At 34.8% G+C, this 13480-nt stretch overlaps 1 protein-coding gene across 10 annotated transcripts in view; it reads right to left on the bottom strand.

The window, feature by feature from the left end:
- The window catches only part of LOC143247452 (ankyrin repeat and IBR domain-containing protein 1-like), a 200604-nt gene that overhangs the window by 26626 nt on the left and 160498 nt on the right, over positions 1-13480 (bottom strand). For all 10 annotated transcript variants that reach the window (XM_076495583.1, XM_076495584.1, XM_076495590.1 and 7 more), the window contains one exon: positions 10155-10329. In XM_076495583.1, the coding sequence (XP_076351698.1) occupies positions 10155-10329 (175 nt within the window). The remainder of the gene's footprint in view (positions 1-10154; positions 10330-13480) is intronic.

Below are 13480 nucleotides of genomic sequence, written 5' to 3' on the forward strand. Positions count from 1 at the left end.
CATGCTACAAGCCTTTTATCTCACCTCCATTGCAAGCAGTTGATTCAAATGAATTTCATGCAACTCATGTGTCAACCATCCACCAATAAAAGTTCAACTTACCTTCATGATGTATGTGACTCCCGCTATTCAATACTATTGAACTATCACTTTGAGTTTTAGCAGCAGATGGAAGCACCAGTTTTTAATGGGGAGGAAAGGTGGAAAGTGTGATTGGAGGCAAGTACTCATCGAAAATATATTTTCAGTGCAGAAAAATTACAACTTCCCTATGGTACACTACCTTCCCTACATAAATAGTTAAAATCCCACACTGAACAGATCAGTGCGAGGGAAGGAAAAAAAAATATTTGAAAACATCTGAAGGACACTCCCTAAAAGAAATTCTAAGACCTGCTGTGAGGGACTGCATAACGTTTGAGCCATGTATCTTCTCTGCCTGTCACAGAAAGATGCTGCATATATGGGAAAACAGAGGAACACATCCAAGTGGAAGAGAATTAATGTTGGATAGTGATCTGAACCATATAATATATATACACATACATATTTATGCAACTATATCCCAGAAAATAGAAAAGTGGGTAAAATTAAAAGGACATGACATAGGTGTATACTAGTTAGTCAACTATGTTCAAATCCCAATGCTGCTGGAAACCAACATCTATGGAGAGGGTAGGATGAGGATCATACTGTTTATAAGTCAACTACAATCCAAAACCATGCCATCAGGTACTGACATCCAACTGGAGGTAGAAAAGAGGATCATACCATCTTCCCATCAAGTTCATGAGGATGGAGAGAACCAAGAAACCCCAGACCCATGAACGATATTTATTTAATTGTTTCATATTGGAGGCTATCACCTCACCTACACCACTACCCTACTCTCAAATGAATGGTTTTATAATCACATTTATATTTTGATTATATTTCATTAGTCCATTCAGGAGAATGCTTCCATGGTCCACCACCCCAGTGGCTTGTAACTGGAAAGTGGTAAGGACTCAAACTTCAATAGAATAAAAAATTTGGTAAGAGTGTAGAGGGACAACAACACCTGAGATAGTGCAATGGGTAACCACAAAATCCTATTTTTAAAAGCAGACCATAATGATTTATTCAATACAAGACATATCACAAATGGGCATTTATCCTCTTCTGCTTTACGAATGTAGTCCCATGGGCGAGTTTGGTCTGGGACAGACATAATTAGTAAGCAATTCCATCATGATGATAAACCTACAAGAAATCTCGTGAACTACCTCATCTCTGTGGTGTGCACTACATGGCCATGAGAATATATATAAGTTGACATAGTTTTAGAGTGTGGAACTGATAAGTTAAAGAATACCTAGTCAGGCACCACTCATCACAGAGAGGGATCCAAATAATGAGTAATAATAAAAAAAAAGGAAAAAAGGCTCCCTGAAAAGATATAAAGAACAATAACAAATAACTTAGTCAGAGTCTCACTAAAGTCTGAAGAATGGCTATAGGCAGAAGATGAAATCCTGAACAGAAAGAAACATGATCTTTTGCAAATAGTGAAAGATAAATGTATTAGTAGTAGTCTGCATGCCTGATTGAAAAATTTTCTTCAAGGGGTGATAAAATGAGATACCAATGAAAAGGTAAGGTGCCAAATTTGATAAGAAGACACCATGAACAAAGAACTAGAGGAATATTATAAAGAAGAATAAACCAATTAAATTAAAAGCCAAACCCATCTGATGAGGGTGAAGGAGAAAGACCACAAACAGAGAACAGTCACCAAGGAATAAAGAGGTGGAAATAGGCACCACAGAAGGAAGCTGTGTGGGCAATATAACAGTAAAGAGCATATAAATGACACAGAAATCTGTTGACATTGGGATGAGGATAAAGGTGGGAAATGGAAGGAAGGAAGGAGTTACTTTCATGAGCTACCAAAGTTCTAGGGAAGAAAGAATGATTCAGATTAAGGAAATATGCAATTATGATAAAGAGTATGTGAAGCATCAATGGCAAATAAATCAGTCTATTGACACCCACAGATTAAGAGGAGAAGAAAATATGTCTCAGGAGTAAAGTGAAACAAGGAACATGTGGAGAGTGGTTTGAACAGAGAAAAAGTGAGGCAGTGAAGTATCTCATGAACATTCTAATTTGGAAGGACAGTCTGCTATGGTGGACAATGAATATGGAAGAAATGTGTTAACAGTGAAAGAGTGTGAGAGAAAAACACCTCATGGTATTGAGAAAAATAAAAGGTGGGGAAAAAACTGCCTGAGAACCTGAGATTGCAGAGACAAAAGACCCCTGACTAAAAAGCAAAGTGAGGAAATTTGTAATACGAGGAACACTGGGTTGAACAGGGGAAAATTCTCAACCCAGAGATCAATGACAGAAATGACACATTTATGTTCATGAACTTCTGTGGAGACAGGCTGAATAGAATGAGCCAGAAAAGAAGCTACCCGTCAGAACAAGGTGGATCTCCTTGTCAGGTGCTGGATGAAATCATGCATGAAGACAAAGTACAGGAAAGACTCAATGAAGTACTGGTCATCAAAGTTGACAAAGAAAACAAGTAATGAAGAGTAAGTTGGAGCTGAAGAAGCCATAGAAACAATGTCTGTGCCAGCCAGTAAGGAACAATCAGAAAAACTTGAAACAGAGTAGCAAGGATGACTGAAATAACCCACTGAAAAAGTCTAATATGAGGATGGACATATAGGTATTTGTTGATCCAATTCTGGCCAAAAGCATGGACAGTCAGAACAAGAGGATGAGGGATCAGAGACCAAAACAGAGGCATTATGTGGTTGAGAAGCATACCAAAAGTACAGATATTAGGAGTATCCTACTAAAGGCAAAGTGAATGGAAAATAAAAGGATCAAGAGACCATTCAGTTGTATATACTTTGTATAGACAGAAAAGCTGATCCACAACAAGATTGAAAGCACACAGAACATGACATGCAATGACATAAATACTGAGTGTGTGGACTCAAAAAAGAAGATCCAAACATTTGAATACAGAAGTACTGAGAATGGATGCCACCTTCACATGACTGGGATAAGCAACCATCGTAGAATTGTTGGAATTTATTATTACTAGATAATCTATGGTTAGTTAAAGAAAATGAACCAAAGCACAATGTACAGTGAGAAGCTTCAACATGTTGATATTATAAGTCCTCTCAGCTGCAGCCCAATACCTTGGAGCTTACTTTTGATCAACCCATCCTCATCCATCTCTAGAGATGCATCCATGAAAATAAGTAAATGCTGATGAGAAAATGGGATACCCACTGATGTGTGAGTGTTATCTAACCACCAATGTAGGTTGTCAACCAGCATTAGAAGGAGAGTAATGAACACTGTCAAAGGATCTCTTATATGGGGAAAGTTTATGTGTGTGGAGAATTGAAAGCTCTACTCAACAAAGTCAAAGAGGAGAACAATGGATTCAATTAAAATGGATGTTGAAAAACACCCAGATGGACAGAATATTGTGAAGGACACAGGAATAAGTTTTCTAACTTGATTAACTAGTAACTTGAGTTACTTTCATGAGAAGGTGTTGGATGTGATGAGTAGATGCCTGTTTGAAACAAATTAACAGTAGCTAGTCATCTATGTAATGAGAAAAGCACAACCTATGACCATGCAAGTGACAAGTGAATGGTCTGGCCACCTGACAAAAAACAGAGGAGACCAAAGGGCAGTGTATAAAAACTGATAAACCACCCTGTGGGAAGGGTAGGAAATTTAAATATGGAAAGGAAGAATATTATTGTGTAACAAAGTAGGACAATTCTGCAGGAAGAGTAGGGAAAAACACAGTAAAATCTGGTTGTGTAAAATGGTATCAAATTTTCACTGGTCCTGACAGGTTTGGCTTGTCAGAAGGATTAATGAGGCAAGTTCAGGGGAAGGAAGTTAATCCATATAATAATCAATATCATAGCAGATAACTGCAGATAAATCCAATGATGGCTCTCCTCTACCTGCAGCTTGTGAAATGATGGTAGTAGGAAGTATGATACTAGAAGTGGTAACATGAACCTCAGAATTTACTGCAGTAAGAAAAAAAAAAGAAAGACTGTGAAATGAAGTTAAAGTAAAATACTTCTTCAGTGCGAAAAATAAGAATTATTGAAGAAATCCCACTTTGGAAATAAATGATTAAAATTGCATGAAGGGTACAAAACCCCTCTGAACACAAGTATTGCCAAACGAAAATTGATAGTTTGGTAGCAATGAGCAGAGAAAGTCACATGCATCATGGGAGTAGCTTGCATTCTTATTAAATTTTGTATTTGCATATAGAGGGCAGCATTGAACAAGTATAGCTTTTTATGTGAGAGTAGGTAATGCACCATATCAGAATGTGTCCTTTTTGATAGGGGGTGAATACTTTTGAAAAGCATTGTATGTTTCTGTTGTTTTAGTAACTATGTTTTTTATTAATGTTTCTCTTTGTAGCCAGTAAGTCAAACTTCCATAGTCTAAACTCTAGGCTACATTTTGTGCTGCAAGCTAACAAGAACTTTACTTAATATACATATTTTTTACATGGCAAATGTCATTAGTAAGATATTTGTCAGAGAAGTTTAACTTTTTATTCAAACATATGATGTTTATTGGAACACAGTTATCTTCTTTATCATAGCGCGCTGAGAAAGGAAGACACAACCCCAGGTGGGATGCTGTGGCAAAGATCAAAGCTTGGTAGCATGCTACAGAGAAAGTTGCAAATGAAGGAGGTATAGAGGGTCATGGGTCTGTGTGTACAAATTTTTGACTAGAAAAATATGGAAAGCCCTGTGTATAGCCGAAGCCCCAGATGGCAAACAGGGTTCAATATCTTCAAGATAGAGGTCCTGGCAGAACCACATACAAGAGTCCCATAGTCCAGCTTGAATTGAGCATAGAACATAAATCCACTCCCCAAGAGGTGGTAGGGAGAATGTTCAGTGCCCTTGTATACTTGACATGTAGATAATTGATGTGAGACTTTAAAGTAAGCTTACAGTCAAAGAAAACCATTGAAATGGATTTGTGATTGGGATATAAATCTCACTGGTGGCAAAAGTGCATGCAAATGGTTTTGGAGAAATGAAAGGTAAAACCATTTGCTGTGGTCCACTTCAACAAGTGACAGAGGGCAATTTGAAACAGATATTCAATAAACATCATATCTGATGAGTGACTAAAAATGTGGAAGTTGTTACTACAGAAGCCACTTGCAACAGTAGGAAGAAGTTAGCGAGTAATGGCATTGATCTTGATATTGAAAACTGAGACATTCAAGACACAGTCCCTGAAAAATTCCTGTCTAGTAAAAAATAAAAATTGGCAATGGCCTTGCAACCCATATCAATAAAAGTCCCACAGAACTTTATGCCTCCAGGTTGTGTTATAAGCATTCTTAAGACAAAAAAAGACAAACAATATGTTCTCTCTTGAGGAATGCTTCACTCATCATCAAGTCAAATCAAGTGGGCCACAGCAATGACTGGCTGATGCAAATCATACTGGGTAGGTGAGATGATGATGTTTAATTCAAGGAGCTAAACAAGACAAGCATTAATCATCCTCTCTTAGATTTTATAAAGATAGCTAGTCAAAGCAACTGAACAATAATTAGAAGGAATTTTTTAATCATTCCTAGGTTAAGAAAAGTACGACAATAGTCTTGTACCAAGCATTAGGACATACGTTCTCCTACCCGATCTGGTTAAAAACAATCAGAATAATAGCTAGAGAGGTAGGAGAAAGCTGGCACAGCATTTCATAGTAAGCATCATGAGGTCTAGCTGATGTACTGTTAGACCAAAGAAGAGCAAACTTCAGTTTCACCATGGTAAGGGGGAATTATAGTCTTAGAGAAAGAGAGGATGTCCAAGAAGGTGGGAGAAGAAACACAGGTACTAGAACAACAAGCAAAGCTCTTTTTAAGAGTATTGGTTATGCTCTGTAGATCTGAAACTTCCTGTTCATTGGAGAGCAAGGTGGAGATGAGAACAATACTTCCCATTAAACTTCTGAATTTTGTCCCATATGACTTTAGAACTGGTGGTAGAAGAGATCCTAGTTGTTAACTTAATCCAAGATTCCTCTTGCCTTTGAATTCTGAACTGTTTAGCATGAGCATGAGCCTGCTGTAAAGTTATGCAATTGAAAAAAGCAGGTTACTAGCAAAAGGTATCTCAGGTCCATTTCTGTGTCTTTCATGCTTGCTGGCAAACTGGAGACCATTATGGAAAAGGATACCATTAGAAAGGTATCAAGGTATTTGGTATAGAATGAATAGTTGCTTGAATGATTCAATAAGTTACTGCCTCCATGCAGCCATTAATAAACAGAAGATTTATGGCAGCATGATTGAGTTCTAAGAGAGATATAAAAGAAAGTTAGCTGGCCCAGTCCAACTTCCACTTTGGCACAGGGGTCAGTTAGTACTGATTAAAGCCAATCTCCCTGAAAATGATCACTGTCCTATGGGTCACTATCAATCCTCCAAGAAAAATGAAAAAAAAGTGAAGGGGAACAGATAGACAAATCAATAACAGTACAAAACTGACTAGATATACAAAAGTATGGCCTCCAAGGGTGTATCAAGTAGGTACATACTGGTCAACCATCAGTGCCAATTCTTTATTAACTCATCCATCACACAAACAGTCATTCTTGTGTAAGGAAAACAGCCAAAAGGTGAAAGTATTGTTAGGTTACTTGAATGATTCCTGTACGGAGAAACAAACATAGGATGATAGAAATCAATCAAAGCCTTAATGTAATCTAAATTAGAAAAAAATTCTTGAAATTTCTATTATATCAAAGTTGCCATTTTTATTTAAGTGGAGGAAAACTGGGTGAAGAACCATTCTGTTTACAACTATATCATTTTTCTTTACAAGAGGGAAGTCTGTCAACCTCCACAGATTCTGTCCTGGTGCGAGAGGGCAGATGTTTCTCAGTAAAAGTAGATTCCAGAGAAAAAATGTTCATTCTGCATCTTGAAGCTAAAGGAAATGGACTTGGGCAGTCACTGGAAGCAGGACAGGAGTAGCACTATACCAAAATACCAGTATCAAACACAATGTCCATAACATCCACTGAGAATGTACAACACAGGTACTCAGTTGACCCTAACCCAAAAGGTCCAGCCAACTGACCCTGGAGGAACTACCACAAGGCCATCCATTTACAGGAATTTAAGCAGTGCCCCAGATGCAACTCAACCACCAGCATCTTCTCCTCCCCTTCACAGTTTGCCACATGGCAAACACATGGGTGGATGTTCAGATCCCATAGGAGGTAAAGTACAAATACAGAATCTTCTATGAAAGGTTTCCTTGCCATGTGCAGGAATCCACTTTGAGAGGGTCTGAGTAAAAAAAAAAAGGCAAATACCTGGGTAATAAGTTCATAAAAAAACATAAAAAGGATTAAACATGCCCTTGAGAAAGAAAGGAAGTACTTTAGTCAAAAGCATCAAGTTGAAAAAATCATTTCATCCACATCAACTTCAAATTAAAAACCTTGTGAAGGGAATTGTATGGCAGGGATGAAATAAGGATTCTCCTCATGGCAACATGAATTCCACCACATTTTGAACAACAGGTGTTAAGTTTTCATCAGGCAAAGAATTTCCTAGGTTCTTAATAATTGTTACTGATACTTGTACTCACTTAAGCAGAGAAAGAATTCACATAAAACTGTAAATTCACACTTAAAGGTAAAAAACAAAGTAATGTTGTTTATATAAAATATTTCAACAAGTTTCAACATCAATAAACAAGTCTTTGCACAACTATACTATGGAAAAGAATGAAAACTTTCAGATGTGAAGGTAGAGGGCACATTTGTAAAAGATATGCTAGGCTCTTATTTGAATACATCGTGCAATAGTGCAAATTCACGTTTCATAAGAAATTTAGTTGGAAATTTTCACAAAGCTGGTGGCAGATTAGCATGAATTCTACTGGAAAATAGCATTTTGTGTATAGAGATGAGTGATCATATTGGAACTTGTCAGGTTCAACCATTTTATAGTATCTTTACTAATGTGTATACAGTCATGTGAAAAAGTTAGGACACCCTATGAAAGCCTGTGTATTTTTGTAACATTTTTGGATATATATATATATTTAATCTCAATTTTAACAATACTGAGAGATTATAGGAATATAACTAAACAATTAAAAGTGAAGAAAAGACTTTTCAAGATCTTCTGTAAATGTAATTATACAAAAATGCATACTCTAACTGATGAAAAATGTTAGGACACCCCCACATTTATTCCCACTTAAAATGGCTCAACTCACACATAGGTGTATCACACCAGGTGCACATGATTAAAAGATCATTACTCAGCATTTTGAATGAAGCTTGCCCTATTTAAACCTCAGACATTTAGTCTAGTGTGCTCCTGACTGTTGAAGTGAGAGTGAGCACCATGATAAAAGAAAAAGAGCTGTCTGAGGCCTTCAGAAAGTAAGAGATTTAAAAAGATCTCAAAAGATTTTTAAATCAGCCATTCCACTATCCGACAAATAGTCAACAAGTTGGCTTTTGAAACAACTGCCAACATTCCCAGGTCTGATTGTCCAAGCAAGTTTACCCCGAGAGTAGACCGCAAGATGCTAAAAGAGGTCTCCAAACATCCTAACATATCATAATGGGAACTACAGCAGGATCTGGCTACTGTTGATGTGAAAATGCATGCCTCTACAATCAGAAAGAGACTGCACAAGTTTAACTTGCATGGGAGGTGTGCAAAAAGGAGACCTTTGCTCTCTAAGAGAAACATCAAGGCTAGACTGAAGTTTGCCAGAGAGAATGTAGACAAAGACCAGGACTTCTGGAATAATGTTCTTTGGACAGATAAGTCCAAAATTGAATTATTTGGTCACCAGAACAGAAGACATGTTTGGCATAAACCAAATACAGCATTCCAGGAAAAGAACCTCATACCAACTGTGAAGCACGGAGGTGGAAGTGTCATGGTTTGGGGCTGTTTTGCTGCAGCAGGACCTGGACAGTTCACAATCATAGAATCCACCATGAATTCTACTGTGTATCAGAGGGTGCTTAAGGAACATGCGAGTCCATCTGTAAGAAAATTAAAGCTGAAGTGGAAGTGGACTCTGCAACATGACAATGACCCAAAACATACCAGTAAATCCACCAAGGACTGGCTGAAAACTTAGAAATGGAGAGTCCTGGAATGGCCGAGTCAAAGCCCAAATCTTAATCCCATTGAGATGCTGTTGGATGACTTGAAATGGGCTGTACACGCAAGAAACCCCTCAAACATCTTACAGCTGACAGAATTCTGCATTGAGAAGTAGGGCAAACTATAATCTCTCAGTATTGTTAAAATTGAGATTAAATATCTATATATCCAAAAATGTTACAAAAATACACAGGCTTTCATAGGGTGTCCTATCTCTTTCACATGACTGTATATATTTTAAAAACATCTTAAACCTTTTCAACGATTTGTTCTAAAAATAATTACATACAACAGTTATAATTCAGCAAATCTTATTTTCATCTGGTCAAGCTTCTGTATTGCTTCTCCAATTGGGTGTGAATTATATTCACATGCTTACATACAAGTTGATGCAAGCTAGGAGTTATTTTCCTGGAAGTGTTATAAGAATGATTACTTGAATAGACAATCTAGAACTGTGATTTGAATAACAGTATATCAACAAAATTACTTTGGTCATCTTTCTCTCTTGCAGAAGTATTTTTCCATTTCAATCAGCCATGAATTTTTATGTTAAAATAACAGCTGGCTGTAACAAATATTTACTTATAAACAGCAGTAAGCTGTAAATTCAAATAACTGATGTCTTATTGTGTTATTTTTCAAGTTCTCACTTGTTGTATGTATTCATTTTATTATCAAGTAGTACATATCCTTTAGAATCTCCTGTACTTTGGCCTTGTAACTTACTTGTTACAGTTTAAACATATTACTGTCTACAATAACATTGAGAAAGTATAAAAGAGCATATATGCCCAACTGTAGACACATAAATGCATAATTTATTTTTCATTAGATTTAAAACTTAATCCACTACAACATTTAAAGGCAAATGAAATATAAAAATAATAAATGTACCATTCCCTGTTTCTATTAATCTTACCTAAAATACTGACAGCCAATGCATTATGAGTATATGCCTCACTGTCATCACTATCACAGTCAGGCCAGTCATAAATAGCCGACAAGTTCGAATGCCGTCCTTGTACATCCTTCACCCATGGATTTTTGGGATCCATATCACACAGTGATGCCATGATAGCTTGTGATATTTGTTCCTGGAAACATCACCATCATTAGAGACATACAAAAAGAGACATAAGAAAACAATTGTATTAAGTAACTTTAATTTTAGGGATGTAACTAACAGATATGATAAAATGCAATCTTGTGATCTGATGTAATTAAAATGTACAGAAAACAGAAAGGGAATACAACAACCATCATGCTTAACTTCTATTTTCATGCAACACAAGGTGAATAATTAATAAAAATCAAATTTGAAATCACATTTTAGAGCTCCCTAGGAATGTCTCAGTAATAAATTATCATGCACTGCTAGCTAACTGGAAGTTGTGAAAAGTTTGTTTATTAAACAAAAACAAGAAAAAATATGTTAGACAGATCTTAGGACAGAAAATGTGAGGTTATAAGTGAAAATCTGTCCCTAAATTTGACATTTTCACTTTAAAAAGCCTGTATCAACACCAAGCACAATATCAGATGACATAATTAAAATACTAGAGAACAGTGCACTACCTAATTCCAAAAATTTAGAATAGCATACAACAAGTTCCATCCTGACAATAAGATATTGTCTAAAATTATAGTTCTATGTATTTCATGGAACAAAATAACAAACAAAAATGAATTTTCCATTACAGTGCAGGAGTAAATTCAAGTCATGTTTGCAGTAAATGAAAAAACAAAAACAACAAACTTTTATATTGTACTCAAAATTATAAATGACATATCAATTGAAGACATAAGATATAAACACTACTAATATTATTTGACATTTGTGTAAAATTTAATATTTAAAAGTAATTTAGAGAAAAGAACATAACAATAAATGAAGTTTAATGCTGAAGTACAAGTCAAATATACAGAAATCCTCATTTAGACAAAAGTCATTAAAAGTACAAATCCTACTATGTCTATTTACGTCATTGTAAAAATTATAACGTTTTTAAGAAAAAATGAATGATGATCATTCTGAAAAAGCACAAAATTTGTATATATGTGCGTGTATGTGCATTATATAAAATGTAAAATTTGTGTTTTCTAAAGGCACTAATCTCTCAGAGCACATTGTGTTCCTACCAAAACTCAAAATATTCCTAAACTTGTAAAGAATAAACATTTATTACCTAATTGGTTTGGTACCTTTGTAATATCTACAGTGAAAGGCTATCGTAACACTTGATATGAGACAATAACCATCCAAGGCCATCCACATACACTAATGATGACCACTAAAGTTAATTGTGTGTCAAATTTCCAGCAAACAGCAACTCATTCTGCTTAGGCAGCAACTATTTAAGATCCTTTATGTACCTAATGATGATTACGCAAGTCAATTAGGTGACAAAATCTCAGAAAATAATAGCTAATTTTGCCACAAAAGAGGTAAGGAGATGAAGGCAGTGGTAAGAAAGGTTAGAAACACCTTTTACAGCTAAACAGAACAGTCTTATGTCACATCATACTATACTTAGTACACTGAAATGTAATAACACAGAACATAAAATAAAACATACAAAGAATAAAACAAATAGGACATAGCTGAAGGATTAACAGAAGGCAGTTGTACCAATGTTATTTATATCATCCAGTAAAATATGTAAAATCACAGTGCAGAAATCAAGCTGTCCAAGTAAGACTCATATCAACTGTCTAAAAATCCTGTTCAGTGTGAAAATAGAACAAAGCACAGAGAAAAAAAAAATGCACACGTAATCAAAACATTGATAAAGTTATGTAGCTGACAAATGCTGTACAAAATACAGAAAAATAAAGAAAACGTTAACAGCTTAAATGAATTTTTTTTTCTGAAGATACTTCACTTGTATACATGACTGCCATGAGGCAGATAAAACAGAGGAAAGATTGTTAATTTTAATTAAGATTTTGCAACTCTGGATTTAAACATATAATTAAAGTCTTTTCAACAGACTTATGCTAGAAGAGAAATGAAGGTTAAGTTATAGACCTAACATTTAGTATGAACAAGTTTTTTTTTATTTGCAACTAACATCAGTCAAGTACTATTGTTTAATTCTTATTTTTATAGCATGAGCAGCTTAACTTACATACAAAGCTTCATAATCAGTAAAAGTACCAGATTAACATTAATTAAATAGTGCATATTTAATATTGTTGTCATTCACAATGAGTAAGATGAATGATTAAAGAACTGTATTCTAGTGTTCTACATTCTATAAAACTCAGTAGTTAAGAAAATTGAATAGGAATTAGTGTTCATGAAGGATTTTTTTTCTAAAAACATCTATAAATTCATTTATGCAAATAGTTATTTCTCATGTTAAACTTTCTGAAATTCAATAAAACATGATGACAAGCTTTAAGGAGAAAAAAAAGAGGTAATAAGTATCATGAGAAGAATCAAAGTTCTCCACATAACTTAACATGTGCTTAAATCAGTAATGACAACAAGAGTGACTAAAATGTCAATAATCCAGATATAACAAATCCACAAGAAGAGGGAGGTGTATAATGCATATATATATTTTCTCACCAATTGAAAGCCTTTCCCAAACTAGTTTAAGCACAACACAAAATTATTTCTGAAACACCACCTCCTCTAAAATAATATCCATACAAATATTTAAAATCATATGATTCATTGTTGCAACCAGTATAGATTTTTAACTGCTTGTATTTATTCCTTTTTGAATAATATATCATGTAGTTCAAAATTCTATATCACACCATAATATATTCATACTTTACTTTGCATACATTTTAGAGGAAATGTTTCACTGTAGGCCAATAAAAATGTAATCATAAGGTAGCTTATAATTCAAATTTTAATGTTATATATGTGTTAATATTTTAATTTGATGCCAAATATATATTTCTGTGTGTCATACTGCATGTCTTATTACTTAGTTAATGAATTAAAAATTAAACTTCAGACATTTGCAAGTTAGAATATAAAATAAGAATCTCTGAATAAAAAGAGCATATTCCAAATCATGTAAATCTGTCAGGTATTTGTTATTGGCTTAAAGGGAAATTTCTATTTGACTGAAAATTTTGAAGTCTGTGGAGAAAGTGGTTGTCATGAACAGAAATATTTATTTTGGTTAGAAAGCCAGATAAGTTAAGAGTTGTTTTATACATATCAGTATATAAATTTGGTACTTTTTTGGTTTTATAACTTGCATCATTGAAATTTACAAAAAA

Source organism: Tachypleus tridentatus, chromosome 3 (assembly GCF_004210375.1).
Source record: "Tachypleus tridentatus isolate NWPU-2018 chromosome 3, ASM421037v1, whole genome shotgun sequence".
NCBI lineage: Eukaryota > Metazoa > Arthropoda > Merostomata > Xiphosura > Limulidae > Tachypleus > Tachypleus tridentatus.